This window comes from Anolis carolinensis, chromosome 5, assembly GCF_035594765.1.
Source record: "Anolis carolinensis isolate JA03-04 chromosome 5, rAnoCar3.1.pri, whole genome shotgun sequence".
NCBI lineage: Eukaryota > Metazoa > Chordata > Lepidosauria > Squamata > Dactyloidae > Anolis > Anolis carolinensis.
The window spans coordinates 172,214,040-172,230,428 of record NC_085845.1 but is presented as its reverse complement, the minus strand read 5'-3'; the positions used below and the strand labels follow the sequence as shown (position 1 = coordinate 172,230,428).

Here is a 16,389-nt window from a genome sequence, read left to right as displayed (position 1 = left end):
AAGATATAATGAAGGGCGTGTGTGTCTATGTGATCTTCTACATACAAATAAAACCCAGCTAACCACAGGAGATACGTTCCTGGTCAGACCACGGTTACATGAGATGGCAGATATAACAGAACACCATTAAATTACTCGACTTCTGGTCCCAGCATATCATAGAATTGCCCTGGAGGATTTAAAAATTCATTGAAAAGTATTATCTGTAGTAGGAATCTTCTCTAGATTGACTCTATGGAAACTTCCAGGGAAAGCATACCATGGAATTGTCCAGAGGATCTAACAAATTCTAGAAACAATTTTCCCTAGGTGTGAGTAAGTGAAACTACAGATACAGATCCCATGGTTATTGTGGAATGTAACTCATAACAAGGCTAATTAAAAAGACTAATATGAGCCGCAGTCCATCATTTAGAAGGCCACGAGTGCCCCATTCCTGCTGATATGCAGGGATTTCTGTATGTACTGCAATGATCAATTTTCCTGTCCCATTAGGACAGGAGAAATTCCTGTGGAATTGGTCCCTCTTACTTAGACCTCTTTGACGGAAATACAAGACAGCTGAGACTGATCTTCCCAAAAGAAAGAGGAAATGTTCTTACTTCTCTTCGTAAGCCATCACCAGACGAGGGTCAAGAATGTGATCCTCCGGCTCCCATGTGCTGTATCTAACAGAAAACATTAAGACCATCAGAAGAGTTTCTTGTAAAGAAGGCTTTTGAAGGCATCATCAAAATTTTAGAAAACTGCCCCATCATGAGATGGAAACAAAAATCAATCAACTGCTGGATACTAACATGTTTGCATTCCTCATTCTTTCAAAGCAGCACCCAAATCCCAGAAAAACACCCTCTAGGAAAGATGGCAAAATTTTGAACATATACATTAAAAGTCCGAATTTAAGAAATTGTTGTGATGCTTGGTGGACACAAAAAAATTGCTTTATGGCCACTCCTACATCCTGTGTTAATGGCAAGTTGAAATACTAGGACTGCTAGGATTTGAGACTAGTGGTTTTTTTTCTTTTCTGTGTGGTTAGCAACTTTAGAGTTGTGAAGGATGACTCATTAAGATTTCTTTTTTAATCTCACAAACTGTGAACCGTGAGCATGAGCTACTCAGAAGTATTTTTATCCTGCCTTCCCATCCACTATACATCCAATAGTGACTTGTGCATAAAATATAATAAAGCCACATAGGAACAGCCAGCAGATACAAGGCTACGGCACCATCAAATAATCAAAAACACAGAAAGCATCAATATCTCACAGCCCAAAGGTCATTCAGAAAAAAAGACAATCTTAGCAGGTGATGGTGAAGAAAATGGGTCATTCTTACCAGAGAGTATTGTAAATTTGGGTCCACTATAGATAAAATCCACCAGATGTGGACCACCCTGCCATATTTTGTATAGCAGAAGTGCAGAAGAGAATCTGAAAATGACTTAAGCAAAATTGTAGGATAGAAGGCTAACTTTGATATATCCTTGTCTCAAATAGTTGGGGAAAGTTGGAGGCAATTAATATTTGAAAACATCTGGAAGGCCAAAAATCAGGGTCAATGCCCATAATTTCTGGAGGGGAGGTTTAGAGCTATAGAAGGGTCAAAGCGAGCAAATTGGACTTGGTTTGAACCCATCTGTAAGCCCATACAGATGGCAAGAACATTGGGAACTTGTGCTTATCAAGCACATTTCAAATTACACTACACAATTTTAGCACTAGATTCTATATACGAACCCTAAAATTCCAAAAGACCTAGTCACTGCAATTAAAATGTAGTCACAGTGCTACAATTATGTAGTGTGAATGGGTCTCAGATACTCTTCAAAGACAGCCCTATCTATGATCTAGTCTGGAGGCACCAAAGTATAAAAAAACTGTGGCCAACTGGAAAGAAACCTTGTCTTGCTTAGAATCAACAGGCAATGAGCTGGAGGCCTACAGATTAATTTAGCAGGCGTTTGTTTAGAATATGTACAGGCTGTATGTTGTCGATAAAGGTGTGTTACTTACTTTTGTACATAATGCAACATGGATTTTAAAGCAGTTCTAATTTCATTTTGTGTTGCTGTATTTTACAAGTATGTTTTTTTCCTTGAATGTTTGAATAAAAATCATTTACCAAAAAAAATCCCTGAGATTGCTTCTCTCTCTTTATATTTTTCTCCATCTCATTCTATCTTCCACTCTGTAGTCTGTCATTAAACACTTATATTCCCTTAAAAAAAGCAATCTTTTTTTGGAAAGGACAAAGAACACAAGCAACACAAAAGGGCACCGGTTAAAAAGCAAACATGGATGTACATCATGTTGGGTTTCAGTAATACATTGGCAAATCCTCATATTGTTTTATATATAGATTGACATTCATTTCCTTTTTGTATAAACCCCTGTTCATGTTTTGTACACACTCAGCTGCTCAGTAGCTTCAGTTTATCTTATTCATCATTTTCATTACATATTCATGTTTTTCTAATTATACGGCTCTGCAGTCATGGGCTCTTGAAGAATGTTGTTCTGCTTAGAAAAAGCAAATATCCCAGCCACTACATCTGGGGAAAGAACTATTGGACACATCATCACCTACATTACCATATATGCATAGATATGTACACACCTTTATAGTCCTCCCCATAAGATGCAGCAAAGCAAATACATTAATAAGATTCTGATATATTCTTAAAATATACATGTCCATAGTTCACTTTCTCATAGCACATAATACTAATCACTTTAAAACACTGGTGGCACAGTGCGTTAAAGCGCTGAGCTGCTGAACTTGCAGACCAAAAGATGCCAGGTTCAAATCCTGGGAGCGGAATGAGCGCCCACTGTTAGCCCCAGCTCCTGCCAACCTAGCAGTTCGAAAACATGCAAATGTGAGTAGATCAATAGGTACCGCTCTGGCGGGAAGGTAACGGTGCTCCATGCAGTCATGCCAGCCACATGACCTTGGAAGTGTCTATGGACAACGCCGGCTCTTTGGCTTAGAAATTGAGATGAGCACCAACCCCCAGAGTTGGTCACGACTGGACTTAACGTCAGGGTCACGATCATCAAGTTTGCAGACGACACAAAACTGGGAGGGATAGCTAACACTCCAGAAGACAGGAGCAGAATTCAAAACGATCTTGACAGACTAGAGAGATGGGCCAAAACTAACAAAATGAAGTTCAACAGGGACAAATGCAAGATACTGCACTTCGGCAGAAAAAATGGAAATCAAAGATACAGAATGGGGGACGCCTGGCTTGACAGCAGTGTGTGCGAAAAAGACCTTGGAGTCCTCGTGGACAACAAGTTGAACATGAGCCAACAATGTGATGCGGCTGCTAAAAAAGCCAACGGGATTCTGGCCTGCATCAAGAGGGGAATAGCGTCTAGATCCAGGGAAGTTATGCTCCCCCTCTATTCTGCCTTGGTCAGACCACACCTGGAATACTGTGTCCAATTTTGGGCACCACAGTTGAAGGGAGATGTTGACAAGCTGGAAAGCGTCCAGAGGAGGGCGACTAAAATGATTAAGGGTCTGGAGAACAAGCCCTATGAGGAGCGGCTTAAAGAGCTGGGCATGTTTAGCCTGCAGAAGAGAAGGCTGAGAGGAGACATGATAGCCATGTACATATATGTGAGGGGAAGTCATAGGGAGGAGGGAGCAAGCTTGTTTTCTGCTGCCCTGCAGACTAGGACACGGAACAATGGCTTCAAACTACAGGAAAGGAGATTCCACCTGAACATCAGGAAGAACTTCCTCACTGTGAGGGCTGTTCGACAGTGGAACTCTCTCCCCCGGGCTGTGGTGGAGGCTCCTTCCTTGGAGGCTTTTAAGCAGAGGCTGGATGGCCATCTGTCGGGGGTGCTTTGAATGCGATTTCCTGCTTCTTAGCAGGGGGTTGGACTAGATGGCCCATGTGGTCTCTTCCAACTCTACTATTCTATGATTCTATGATTCTATGATTCTAGGGGAAAACCTTTACCTTTACTGCCCGGGATGGCAATGTGGATGATCCTGGACTGCAACTCCCATCAGTCACCACAGCCAATGGTATATGTCAGTCTACCACTAAAACAGATAGTGGTAAAAGGCACCCATCCATGTATCACCTCCCCATAAATTTACTTTGGAAGATTTGGGGAATCCTAAATCTGGGGAGATATGGGCGCTTCTAAGTCAGTAGTGATACAATGTGATTCCCACACTGTATTTTCCTCCTTGGCCTCACTTTTGTGAGCCTCTTTGCCCGCCACCAGTTTCCTAAATCTTCCAATAAAAAACAAAATAATCAGTGTGATTTGGGTTATTTCCTATCACGATTTTGGGAAGGACAGCAGAGGAAAACAGGTATTTGGGCATGCTAAAGGGTGAACCACAAATGGCTCCTGGGCACCATGCAATTTCCCCCTCTGCTCTGAGTTACTTCTACTACTAAGCAAGTGATGTGCTAAAATGCAATGCCAATCTCTCACACATTTTCAGTTCCCGCAAATCAGGAACCTGGATGCCACAGAAATAAATGGTTCAAGGAACAGAAATATTAAAAGGACTAGTTTTACTGGATTTGGTTGAAAGAATACTGTGTCAATGGAAAACATACTCTGGAAAAGGCAAGTGCACACTTTCATTTTGTCTTGGAAAATGAATGAACCAGAAAGACAAAGTAATGTTAATAACTGCCCTGCTTCAATAGTATCATTTGTCCAAAACCCAATGCCAGTAGGAAAATAGAAGCTGTTTGTTTTAAAAAAGCAAAAACCTAAGGAAACATAGTACCCTACATATTAAAAAAAGTAGTGCAAGTTATTTTTAAAATTGTAGGAGGTGAACTGCTGTTCATACTACAAGTTAAATTTCTCCAAAATCATGCCAAGTTGTAGAAAACAGGAAAATGTTAATTGGTAAGGAATATGTTGTCGTCATTGTTGTTACTGTTATTTATTTATACCTGGCTTTTCTCTCATGATCAAGATCCAAAGACAGTTAAACAATTATATTATAGAAGTATGGAAATAACAATACTGTAGTTGCTAAATAATATCACAAAATAAGGGAAAATCGAAGCAAAGGCTACAGGAAGAAATAAGGAAAGCAGAGAGCCGGTCATCTTGGGGTGTTGTCCATTTCTATCACTATAAACCACAATTCATAACAAACCATGGCTTGTCATGACTACCTCTAGTTAATCACTAGGATATCGTAAAACAACCATCCCCAAACAGCAGATATTGAAGGGTAGGTGATAAAATAGCAGTAATGGGCAATCAAAATTCATGATATACAGGATTGGAAATCATAAAGCAGCTTTGAATTTACTGCTATACAAATAAAAGTACCGATTTAATGTAACTTAGTAACGTGTTTCTCTGCATTTATAAATTATATATGGTGCATATGCTCTTGTGTTTATGAAGGGCATGTATCTCAAAATACAGAATGTTTTAGCATCTTGTTTAATCTATATAAAAGGAAGCTTTCCATCTCAACAACAGGCAACCCTAGCTACAGAAGATATGCATTCAGATGGAGTTGCACATTCAGGATGTCATGTATATAATTAGATATTCTTGTCTTTTAGTCATGATGCAAATTAAAAATAGTGTCCACCAAGCACTAGGGCAGTAGACTCAGGACCAGGGAAACCTCAGGGATGGATTCACTGAGCAACCTTCTTTGGTAAATTTGTGTCCCTCTCTATAGCTTCTTGTCAGCCTGAAAGGCAGGATATTAAATATTGCAAAGCAAATAAACTGCCCAGTCTTCAGTTGAGCAGCAATTAAATGAAATGGAAAATATCAATATTTTCCTTCACAAGCCTGCCTTTAAGACAAATTACAGCAGAAAAAAAAATATTTTACCTGCCCTGGGGCTTAGGGGATGAAGTGTGATGTTAAATAAGCCAATACATTCATTTCAGACGTTGTCTTTCACATCCTGCTCTCAGGGGAAGAGCAAGGTTATAAATAGCTGCAGCCACCAGCTTCATTTTCATTATTAGCCAACCTTTTCCTCCCTTTGACAAGCTATCCTCGCCCCCCCCCCCAACTCCACAACCCATCTCTTTTTGCCAGCCTATGGTCTCCAAACCGAAATACGTCATTTGTGCATTATGTTTGCGGTCTTCTTGGCAGGGGAAGAATTTCAGCATCAGTTTTAAGCAGTGAATGAAAGGGAGGCTAAGGATTACTGGGGGAAAGTGGCTGGCAGTTAAGAAGGGAAACGTGAAGCAAAGCGAGGATCAGGAATGTGTTAGCATTTTTAAAAAAGTCTTCCTATGGGTGTTGCCCATTCCTCCGCAGTTCAGCTTTTTTTGCTTGACTGCAGTGAGAAAACACTGCATATAGAAAAACAGTGTTGCTCGCCCGCCACACAAACACAGAGGCCAGACTGCAGCAGAACCGCAGAGCATGCATTCTGGAAAATACAAATCACGTGGCCCCTTTCCTCCTCCTCCCTCCCTCCCTCTCTTACTTCAGATCCAAGTTGTAAACAAGCTTGAAGCTGACTCAGAGCCATAACCCTGTCTCCCAGCTCCCTTGGGTGGAGGAAGCAAGCAGAAATGGTTTTTTGGGGGGAGGTGGAGGGGGGAGATGGCACATAGACGGCATGGGAGCAAGAGGAGAGAGCAGGGAGATGGGGAAATAACTTCCAGCAGGCATTGATCTTGCTTTCTGGCTTCAAGGCACAGTGGAGAAAAGTGTGGGAGTGAGGAAACTGGGAAGGATCACTGAGTAAGGTGAGAGGACATATAGCTGTGCATGTACTGAGATGATCAGCAGAAACAAAGATTAATGACAGAGGAACAGCAATGGCCCAGGATGCAAGAATTCTGAGATGAACAATGCTATACATTTTTGTTGCACACAAAAGAGTTCAAAAGTCACTAACAGGAGGAAAAATATAGTAGAGATGTTAAAGGCCCTCCTTCTGTGGCCTTCACGGGAAAGGCTGGTGTTTCTTTTAAAAATAGCTGTTAGCATGAATTGAATTTGAATATATTAGGGAGGATTTCAGAGAGGATGTGAGCCTGTCACATCCTTACTTTAGGGTTTGTTTCATTACAGAATTTGAGAATATGATGCAGGAAATGGGAAAGCAAAAATATAAAGAGCAAAATAGATATGAAATGTGTTATCGAAGGCTTTCATGGCCAGAATCACTAGGTTGCTGTGAGTTTTTCGGGCTGTATGGCCATGTTCCAGAAACAATATCTCCTGACGTTTCGCCCACATCTGGATATTCCACAGATATATAAACCTCACTTGCCTAGTTTCCAACAGACCTTACAACCTCTGAGGATTAATGCTATAGATGTGGGTGAAACGTCAGGAGAGAATGCTTCTGGAATATGACCATACAGCCCAGAAAACTCACAGCAACCTAGATATGAAATGCTTTCTTAAAATGCAAAGGTAGCTTGTGGAGGGAAATATCTAACTCTATCTTGGTGTAACACTTTTATTAGGGATTGAAATTTCAAGTGCCATTACAATTCTGGAAAAGCAATAAAACAGAACATAGGAACAAGAAGCAACATAACCATGAACCAGTGTGGTATAGTGGTTTGAGTGCTGGCCTATTATGCTAGAAACCCTTGAATTCTCAGCCATGGAGCCCACTGGGTGACGATGGACAAGTCACAGACTCTCAGCCTCAGAGAAAGGCAAACCCTTCTGGAACAAATCTGCCAGGACAGCCTCATGTGCCACAAGTGAGAAACAACTTGAATGCACACAACAAGTACATAAACATAATCAGGATGAACCTGCTAGAAGGCAGGTACAAAGTTATACCCAGAGAAATCATCTGCCTAGAACAGTGGTTCCCAACCTTTGGGCCTCCAGGTGTTTTGGACTTCAACTCCCAGAAATCCCAGCCAGCTTACCAGCTGTTAGGAACTGTGAGAGCTGAAATTCAAAACAACTGGAGGCCCAAAAGTTGGGAACCACGGGCCTAGAACTATTGGGGTAGTTCCAATGCTAACAGGAGGACAAGATTTGGGGTCAGAAGTTTGGGGCCCATTCAGCAGGGCCCCAGGCACATGGGAGGTTTCTACACATGGAAACACTCTATTATATCACAATACAGCAATTAATGTAATGCATATAAATCTAAAACTATAAAATCCAGAGAAAGGTGGATGCCAGTTTCTGTAAACAGAAGTCCAAACAACTAATTGTTCAAAGCTCTGATCCAGTCTATAATTGCTGCATCTAGCATTAACTTGCACTAGACCAGGCACGGGCAAATTTGGGACCTCCAGGTGTTTTGGACCCCAACTCCCACCATTCCTAACAGCCTCAGGTACTTTCCTTTTCTCAAGCAGCTGAGGGGGGAAAGGAAAAGGCCTGAGGCTGTTAGGAATGGTGGGAGATGAAGTCCAAAACGCCTGGGGGGCCAAAGTTTGTCCATGCCTGCACTAGACCCTTCTTCTTTGTGCATTTAAATACACAAGACAATACAGTAGAGTCTCACTTATCCAAGCCTCGCTTATCCAAGCCTCCGGATTATCATTAGCCATTTTTGTAGTCAATGTTTTCAATATATCGTGATATCTTGGTGCTAAATTTGTAAATACAGTAATTACAACACAACATTACTGCGTATTGAACTATTTTTTCTGTCAAATTTGTTGTATAACATGTTTTGGTGCTTAATTTGTAAAATCATAACCTAATTTGATGTTTAATAGGCTTTTCCTTAATCCCTCCTTATTATCCAACATATTCGCTTATCCAAGCTTCTGCCGGCCCGTTTAGCTTGGATAAGCGAGACTCTACTGTACTGCAGTTGGTCCTCCATGTACACAGATTGTGTTTCCATGGATTCAACTAACCACTGATTAAAAACACACACACACACACACACGACATTTCCAAAAAGCAAGCCTGGATTTTTCTTCTGCTTTATGTAAGAGACACATTTGGGTGCATTACTATACATAATGAAACTATAGCATCCGTGGGTTTTTGTATCCACAGGAGGTCCAGGAATCAAACAACAGCAGATACTAAGGGTCCACTCTATATTCACAATGTAATCCCTGTGGGTAAAGTAAGATGTGTATTTGCATGGATTAAGAGGAACATGTTCTCTCTACACAAGCGAATAAATGCATTGTAATGATTTCACTGCTATATTAATCCTTCACGTTCATGCACACTGCAAAGCAGGGTACAATTTTTCCCGAATGAAATGCAGTTACATCTAGGAAGCTATGAACACTAGCCAGCAATCTTGCAGCTGTTTAAGGAATATAATATACTGAAGTATAAATGAGGACGGCGGATCCTGTCCCACCAAAAAAGAAGAGCAAAGGAAGCACCCAACAGCCAGATATCTTTCAATACCACACTGAAGGTTTATCTTTAGGCACCCATAAATCCACAGGAGCAAGTACTGTTTAGCTCACTGCTTAACAGATACAAGATCCCTACCTCATTTCCACTGTAGTTTCTGACCAGCTGCTACAATTCTGTCTATGCTACACCCCACATAAATGAAAAAGAATCCCACCTCCCTGACCAGCGTATGGGAAAGGACTGGTTATGACCACAAGAAGAGGCCAACACCTGAAGACCCATTTATCATTCAACTGTTGCTCTGCTGGAGTATCCACAGTGTCCTTACTTTTATGTCCAAAGACTATAATGGTAATTTCCACACTGTTACGGTATTTTCAAAGTCGCACGTTTAAATATCTTCAGGTTCCACCTACTTATGAATTAACTACTTTATACAATGCTTTAGGGATGACATTTTTTTTAAAAAGAGATTTAAGAAACCAGAAGTCATTAGCTGGATTTAGTTAACACAGGCATGGGCAAACTTTGGCCCTCCAGGTGTTTTGGACTTCAACTCCCACAATTCCTAACAGCCTACCGGCTGTTAGGAATTGTGGGAGTTGAAGTTCAGAACACCTGGAGGGCCAAAGTTTGCCCATGCCTGCGTTAACAGAATCAAAACTGGAAAGTATAAGAGTGGCACTTCTTTTGGAACTGGGGCCAACGCACAGGAGGAGCACAACACGAAAGACAATGAACACAAATGCATGCCTACAAATACTGCGAAAATAACCTAAAACTTACTTGGGGGGCCATCCTTTCCATTTCACCAGATATTCCACTTTGCCCTGGAGGAGAAGAGGAGGAAAGATAATAAACAAGAGTGAGCAACCGAACCAAGCTGCACAAAAAAGATGAAGTAACTTGATACTCCAATAAACATCACACACGTTTTTAACTTATCCGCATCCTTGGCATGTAAAACTATCTGGCAGACATGCGGAATGACGTTTTCCAAGTATTTCCAGAGAATGTGCAGAATTATGTCAATAATGAATTAAACAAATATGAAAAATGTAAATTAAAATTCTAAAAAGAATCTTTCTGCCATGTCGTCTGGCTTGGTTGGTATTTGCTTTACCTTGCTGTACTCTTCCCTTCTCCTGCAAATGTCTGTGAAGCATCACATATGACCTCTACTTCCAGTATTCTATATAATCTGATTGATCGCGTTTCTCTATCTAGGTGGAGTGATCTATTTTTAAAATGCCAGGCATAGAGCTGGTGGCTGGGCAATGGGGATGGATCTTACTGTACCGGGAAGAACTACCTAAGGTCTTGCAGATAGCTGCCTAGGGAGGCTTGAGTTCCTCAGCCTCTCCTCATCCATTCCCCCTCCACTGGCTTGCAGTACAGAAAGCCAGCCTGCGGCCATCTCCTACCTATCATTTTAAATACCGGAGGTCATGTGCCCCTGCTGCATGATCGATGGGCCCACCTTAAAATAATGGTTTTCTTTCCCACCATACATGGATGGGCAAGGAAGGCCCAAAGAATAAACTCCACCCAGTTGGCAGGGTTACCAGCTATTCTGCAGTAGAGGCTTGCAAAACATAACATGCAGGACTATCAAGATTCAAAACACCAGGAGGAAATGCTGGACTTGAAAACTGGAACTGGCTGCATCTTTAATAGGATACCACATATATGCATTTCCTAGTGAGTGGGCTTAACATACAGATATTAAGGAAAGGTTGGGTGCATCTACACTGTGAATTAATGCAGTTTAACACTGTTTTAACTGCTATGGAATCACAGGAGTTACAGTTTAGTGAGGCCCCAGGACTCTTTGGTAGAAAAGGGCAAACACCTTGAAAAAATACAACTCCCATCACATAGCATTGAGCCATGGCAGTTAAAGCTGTATCAAGCTGCATTCATTCTAATGTAATAATAATAATAATAATAATAATAATAATAATAATAATAATAATAATAATAATACAATAATAATAATAATAATTCTTTATTTATATCCCATTTTTCTCACTCACAGGACCCAAAGCGGCTGACAACATATTAAAATCATGTAAACAACAATGCAAATACATCAGTAATAAGTATAAAACATAAAATAAACAATTTAAAACAACAATAGTATACATTCACATTCTTGTGGCATGTCAATATCGATGCAACCTAAATTAGCCAGGCTTTAAGAAACTGATACAATTAAAATACTGACAACTAACTGATTAAAACTGCTGGTCTAACAACTTGACCTAAAGGTTAGATCAAACATGCTAGATATACAGTAACATGGAGTTCTTCCAGCATGGATCTCAAGTTTCAGTAATGCTTTCAGGTCTACCAAGCTTCCAAATGATATTCTGTTTTCCAAATGCCAGCGGAGGCACCGGAAACAGGTAAACAGTTCAAGTTAAAGGTCAGGAGCTTTTGAAGTTGTGACATCTACTCATTCCAATCCACCCACTGGATTCTTCTTGGAGGCTGTCAAATATCCTGAACTGTAGATACACGGCTGTTATTTCCATACTTCTAATACTGCAATCCAAGCAATAGTACAGGTTGAGCATCCCATGTTAGGATTCTGAAATAGTCCAAAATCTGAAACTGCCAATACCAGAGGCTAAGGGTGCATCTACACTGCAGAATTAATGCAGTTTGATTTTACTTTAACTGCCATGTCTCAATGCTATTTTTTCGTGTCAGGAGTGACTTAAGAAACTGCAAGTTTCTTCTGTTGTGAGATAATTGGCTGTTTGTAAGAATGTTGCCCAGGGGATGCCTGGATGTTTGATGTTTTACCATCCTGTGGTAGGCTTCTCTCATGTCCCTGCAGGGGGAGCTAGAGCTGACAGATAGGAGCTCACCCGACTTCCATGATCTGAACCACCCACCTTTCATTCAGCAAGTGTTCATCCACTGCACCACTGGGGGCTCGCTCAATGCTATGGAAATATGGAAGTTGCGGTTTTACTTTCTCTTTGCCTTTCTCTAGCAAAGAGTGCTGCTGCCTCACCAAACTATAGCTCCCAAGATCCCACAGCGTTGAGCCATGGCTGTGAAAATGGTGGGAAACTGCATTAACGCTACCATGTAAACGCACCCTGAGATAGTTACCCCTGATGATACTATGTATACAGCCTTTGTTTCATTCACAACATTGTTAAAAATTATCTTCAGGCTACAAGGTCTATGTGAAACATAAATAAATGTCATGTTTAGAAATGGGTGCAATCTCCAAAATATCTCACTATGCATGTATATTGCAAATATATATATATTCCAAAATCTGAAAAAATCCTAAAGTCCCAAAACTAGTGTCAAGGCTTTCAAATAAAGAGATGCTCAACTGGTAGTGTTTGGAAGACCTAGTAAGGCTGCATCTAGATCAGGCACGGGCAAACTTGGGCCTTCCCTCCAGGTGTTTTGGACTTCAGCTCCCATCATTCCTAACAGCCTCAGGCCCTTTCCTTTTCCCCCTCAGCCGCTTAAGCGGCTGAGGGGGAAAAGGAAGGGGCCTGAGGCTGTTAGGAATGGTGGGAGTTGCAGTCCAAAACACCTGGAGGGAAGGCCCAAGTTTGCCCGTGCCTGATCTAGAATGAATGCAATTCAACACTAATTATACTGCCATGGCTCAATGCTATGAAATGTTGGGATTTGTTGTTTGGTGAGACAGCAGCCCTTTTTGGCAGAGAAAGCAAAATTATACATCTATAATTTCCATCATTGCATAGCTTTGGGCCATGCCCATTAAAGCGGGGTCAAAACTGCCTTGATTTTACAGTGTAAATCTGTCTACAAGGCCTAAACAAACAGCACTTTAGGATTTTTAATATAATTTTTAATTTATGGACAACCTCAGTGGCCTGAGGTTCAGGGAATTTTAATGGAACATGTTGTATTTATTAACTTTGTTGTCTATGGGTTGCTGTATGGCCATTTTCCAGAAGTATTCTCTCCTGATGTTTCGCCCACATCTATGGCAGGCATCCTCAGGGGTTGTGAGGTCTTGTTGGGAACTAGGCAAGTGAGGTTTATATATCTGTGGAAGGTCCATGTTGGGAAAAAGAACTCTGGTCTGTTGGAGGCAAGTGTGAATGCTGCAACTGATCACCTTGATTAGCATTTAATAGCCTTGCAGATTAAAAGCCTGGCTGCTTCCTGCCTGAGGGAATCCTTTGTTGCGAGGTGTTAGCTGGCCCTGATTGTTTCATGTCTGGAATTCCTGTTTTCTGGGTGGTGTTCTTTATGTACTATCCTGATTTTAGAGCTTTTTAAAATACTGGCAGCCAGATTTTGTTTATTTTCATGGTTTCCTCCTTTCTGTTGAAATTAACCACATGCTTTGTGGATTTCAATGGCTTCTCTGTGCAGTCTGACATTTGGTTATTAGTTTTCTATCTATGGTTTATTTAATGTTGTTATCTGTTTATCCGTTTTATCTTGCTTTTGTGTCATGTAATTTCTGTGGTTTGGATTATTGTTCGCGGCTTTAAGTCCCACTCATGGGAGGAAAGCAGGATAAAAATAAATAAATGGTAATAATCACAGTTAAAATACAAAGATAAAAACACTGCATTAGAAGACATTGGGAGTTTCTACATTGTAGAATTTTTGGCAAAGTGTGCCTCATCATTGGGTTGCTGTGAGTTTTCCGGGCTGTATGGCCATATTCCAGAAGCATTCTTTCCTGACATTTCGCCTGCATCTATGGCAGGCATCCTCAGAGGTTGTGAGGTACGTTGGAAACTAGTCAAGTGAGGTTTATTTTTCTGTGGAACGTTCAGGGTGGGAGAAATAACTCTTGTCTGAGGCAGGTGATAATGTTTTAATTGGCCACCTTGACTAGAACTGAATAGCCTTTCAGCTTCAAGGTCTGGCTGCTTACTGCTTGGAATTCTTTGTTGGGAGGTGTTAGCTGGCCCTGACTGATTCATGTGAGGAATTCCTCTGTTTTCTGAGTGTTATTTATTTACTATCCTGATTTTAGAGTTTTTAATGCCTCATCAAACTACCTATCCCATGATTCCATAGCAATGAGCTATGGCAAGTAAAGTGATGTCCAAACTTCATTCATTCTACAGTGTTAGGTGCACCCTATGCCTTTTCATACCTGTGTTCTAATGGTCTTATGTTTATGTATAGGTGCGTCCACATTGTGGAATTAACGCAGTTTGACCCCACCATAGGTGTTTTAATCTTAGGTGGTGCTAAAATGCATGCATTTCCCTCTTTGTGATGTTTCCTCATCCAGTGAAGTCCCTCAAGACACGTGTCAGCAGGCAAGAAGCACCAGACACGTGTCTTCCAGGGCAGGCAATGGTTAATGGGGCTTCACTGGCGCCCCCTGCAGGCCGACCGTTTCTACGCTCCGCCACGCCCCCTTGCTCGCCCCACGGATCGGGATCCTTCTAGTTTTGCAGCACGCCTTTGGGTCTCCTTGATTAATCCTCTCTGCAATATATTTTTATGTAAAAAAAAATGCAACCCACCTTCCTTATACGCTTCTTCCGGATGCTCTCGACGGCAAACACCTGCTCCCCGATGGCGGAAAGCTCCATCCAGAAGAGACGAGAAGGAAGCGAATTGCTTGGCGCAGATTCGGCGCGGGGTTGGGCTGCAAAGGCCCTTCCTTTGCTGCTGCTGCTTGCTTGCTGATGTTGCAACAGCGCTCGCGCTCACTCGCTTGCTTGCTCGCTCGCGCGCTCAATCACGCCGCCTCCAACGTTCCAATTTAGGACCTGCGCAATGTTTTTTTCCCTCGCTCCCTCCCTCCCTCCCAGCCCAGCGCGCGCGGCAGGAGGGGCGCAGAGAGCGAACGGGAGGCAAAGCTCGTGCCGCTGATCCCGACGCCTCCTCCTCCTGCTTCCAAGCCCAGCGCCGTCGTTGCTGCTGCCGTTGGTGCTGCTTCTGGTGCTGCTTCGATCTCTGAAGGAGCCGCCGTGGGGCTCCTCCCACCGGCAACCTGCTCCACACGTCCCGGGTCCTTAAAACACATACACAAATACACACACACACATGCGATGTGAACACCCCATTCATCCATACAAACACAGAGTGGCCCTCCATAATTGTAGTCGGCCCTCTGTATCCACAGACTCAGTTATCCACGACTTGGCTATATAAATAGAGCAGTATTAATATTATTATTATTATAATTTTATTATGACACAGCAAACAAGATAGATACGCTGGATTTCATATCACAAAATCACAAGTCGAACACTTCCCAAGTGTCTAGGACTGTGTGATGTATTTTCGGGTGATGCGCGCAGATCCTAGCAGGGTGGCCTTTTGCAGTTGGCAGATCGTAATTTTGTCAATGTCTTGTTTCCAAATGCCAGCTGAGATCTTTTGGCATGGCACCCAGTGTGCCAGTCACCACCGGGACCACCTGCACTGGTTTCTGCCAGAGTCTTTGAAGTTCAATCTTGAGGTCCTGATAGCGGCTGAGTTTTTCTTGTTGTTTTTCGTCAATGCGACTGTCACCTGGGATGGCAACATCAATATCAACATCAATGATCCAAACCTTTTTCTTTTCCACAACTGTGATGTCTGGTGTGTTGTGTTCCAGAACTTTGTCAGTCTGGATTCGGAAGTCCCACAGTATCTTTGCATGTTCATTTTCCAATACTTTTGCAGGTTTGTGATCCCACCAGTTCTTTGCTGCTGGGAGGTGGTACTTGAGGCATAAGTTCCAATGAATCTTATTATTATTATTATTACATCACTTCTACCCTGCCCTTCTCACCCATCAGGGGACTCAGGGCGGCTTACAATATACAACAGAAAAACAGTTTACATCAGATTTAAAAGTCGTTCAAAGATTTAAAAATTAAAATAAAAATTAAAATATACATTAAAAACCTGCATAATTGTACATTTAAATATACATTTAATGTGCTTTTCATGTCCAGGTGGAGGTCTGTCAATGAGTCATATATTCATATCACGATTCTGCTAATACTCATGCTCAAATGCCTGCTCCCATAACCACGTTTTTGTTCTCTTTCGGAAAGACAGGAGGGAGGGAACCTGTCTAATTTCGTTTGGGAGGATGTTCCAAAGGTGGGGGGCCACC

The 16,389-nt window shown here is 41.8% G+C and overlaps 1 protein-coding gene across 1 annotated transcript in view; it reads right to left on the bottom strand.

Moving 5' to 3' along the window:
• cbx7 (chromobox 7) overlaps positions 1 to 15,224 on the bottom strand; it is a 32,592-nt gene extending 17,368 nt beyond the window's left edge. The window contains exons 1-3 of the mRNA XM_016993694.2: positions 14,801 to 15,224; positions 10,086 to 10,129; positions 603 to 668 (exon numbers count right to left, since the gene is read on the bottom strand). Coding sequence (XP_016849183.1) covers positions 603 to 668; positions 10,086 to 10,129; positions 14,801 to 14,869 — 179 coding nt within the window. The 5' untranslated portion in view covers positions 14,870 to 15,224. The remainder of the gene's footprint in view (positions 1 to 602; positions 669 to 10,085; positions 10,130 to 14,800) is intronic.
• Between the last annotated feature and the right edge of the window lie 1,165 nt (positions 15,225 to 16,389).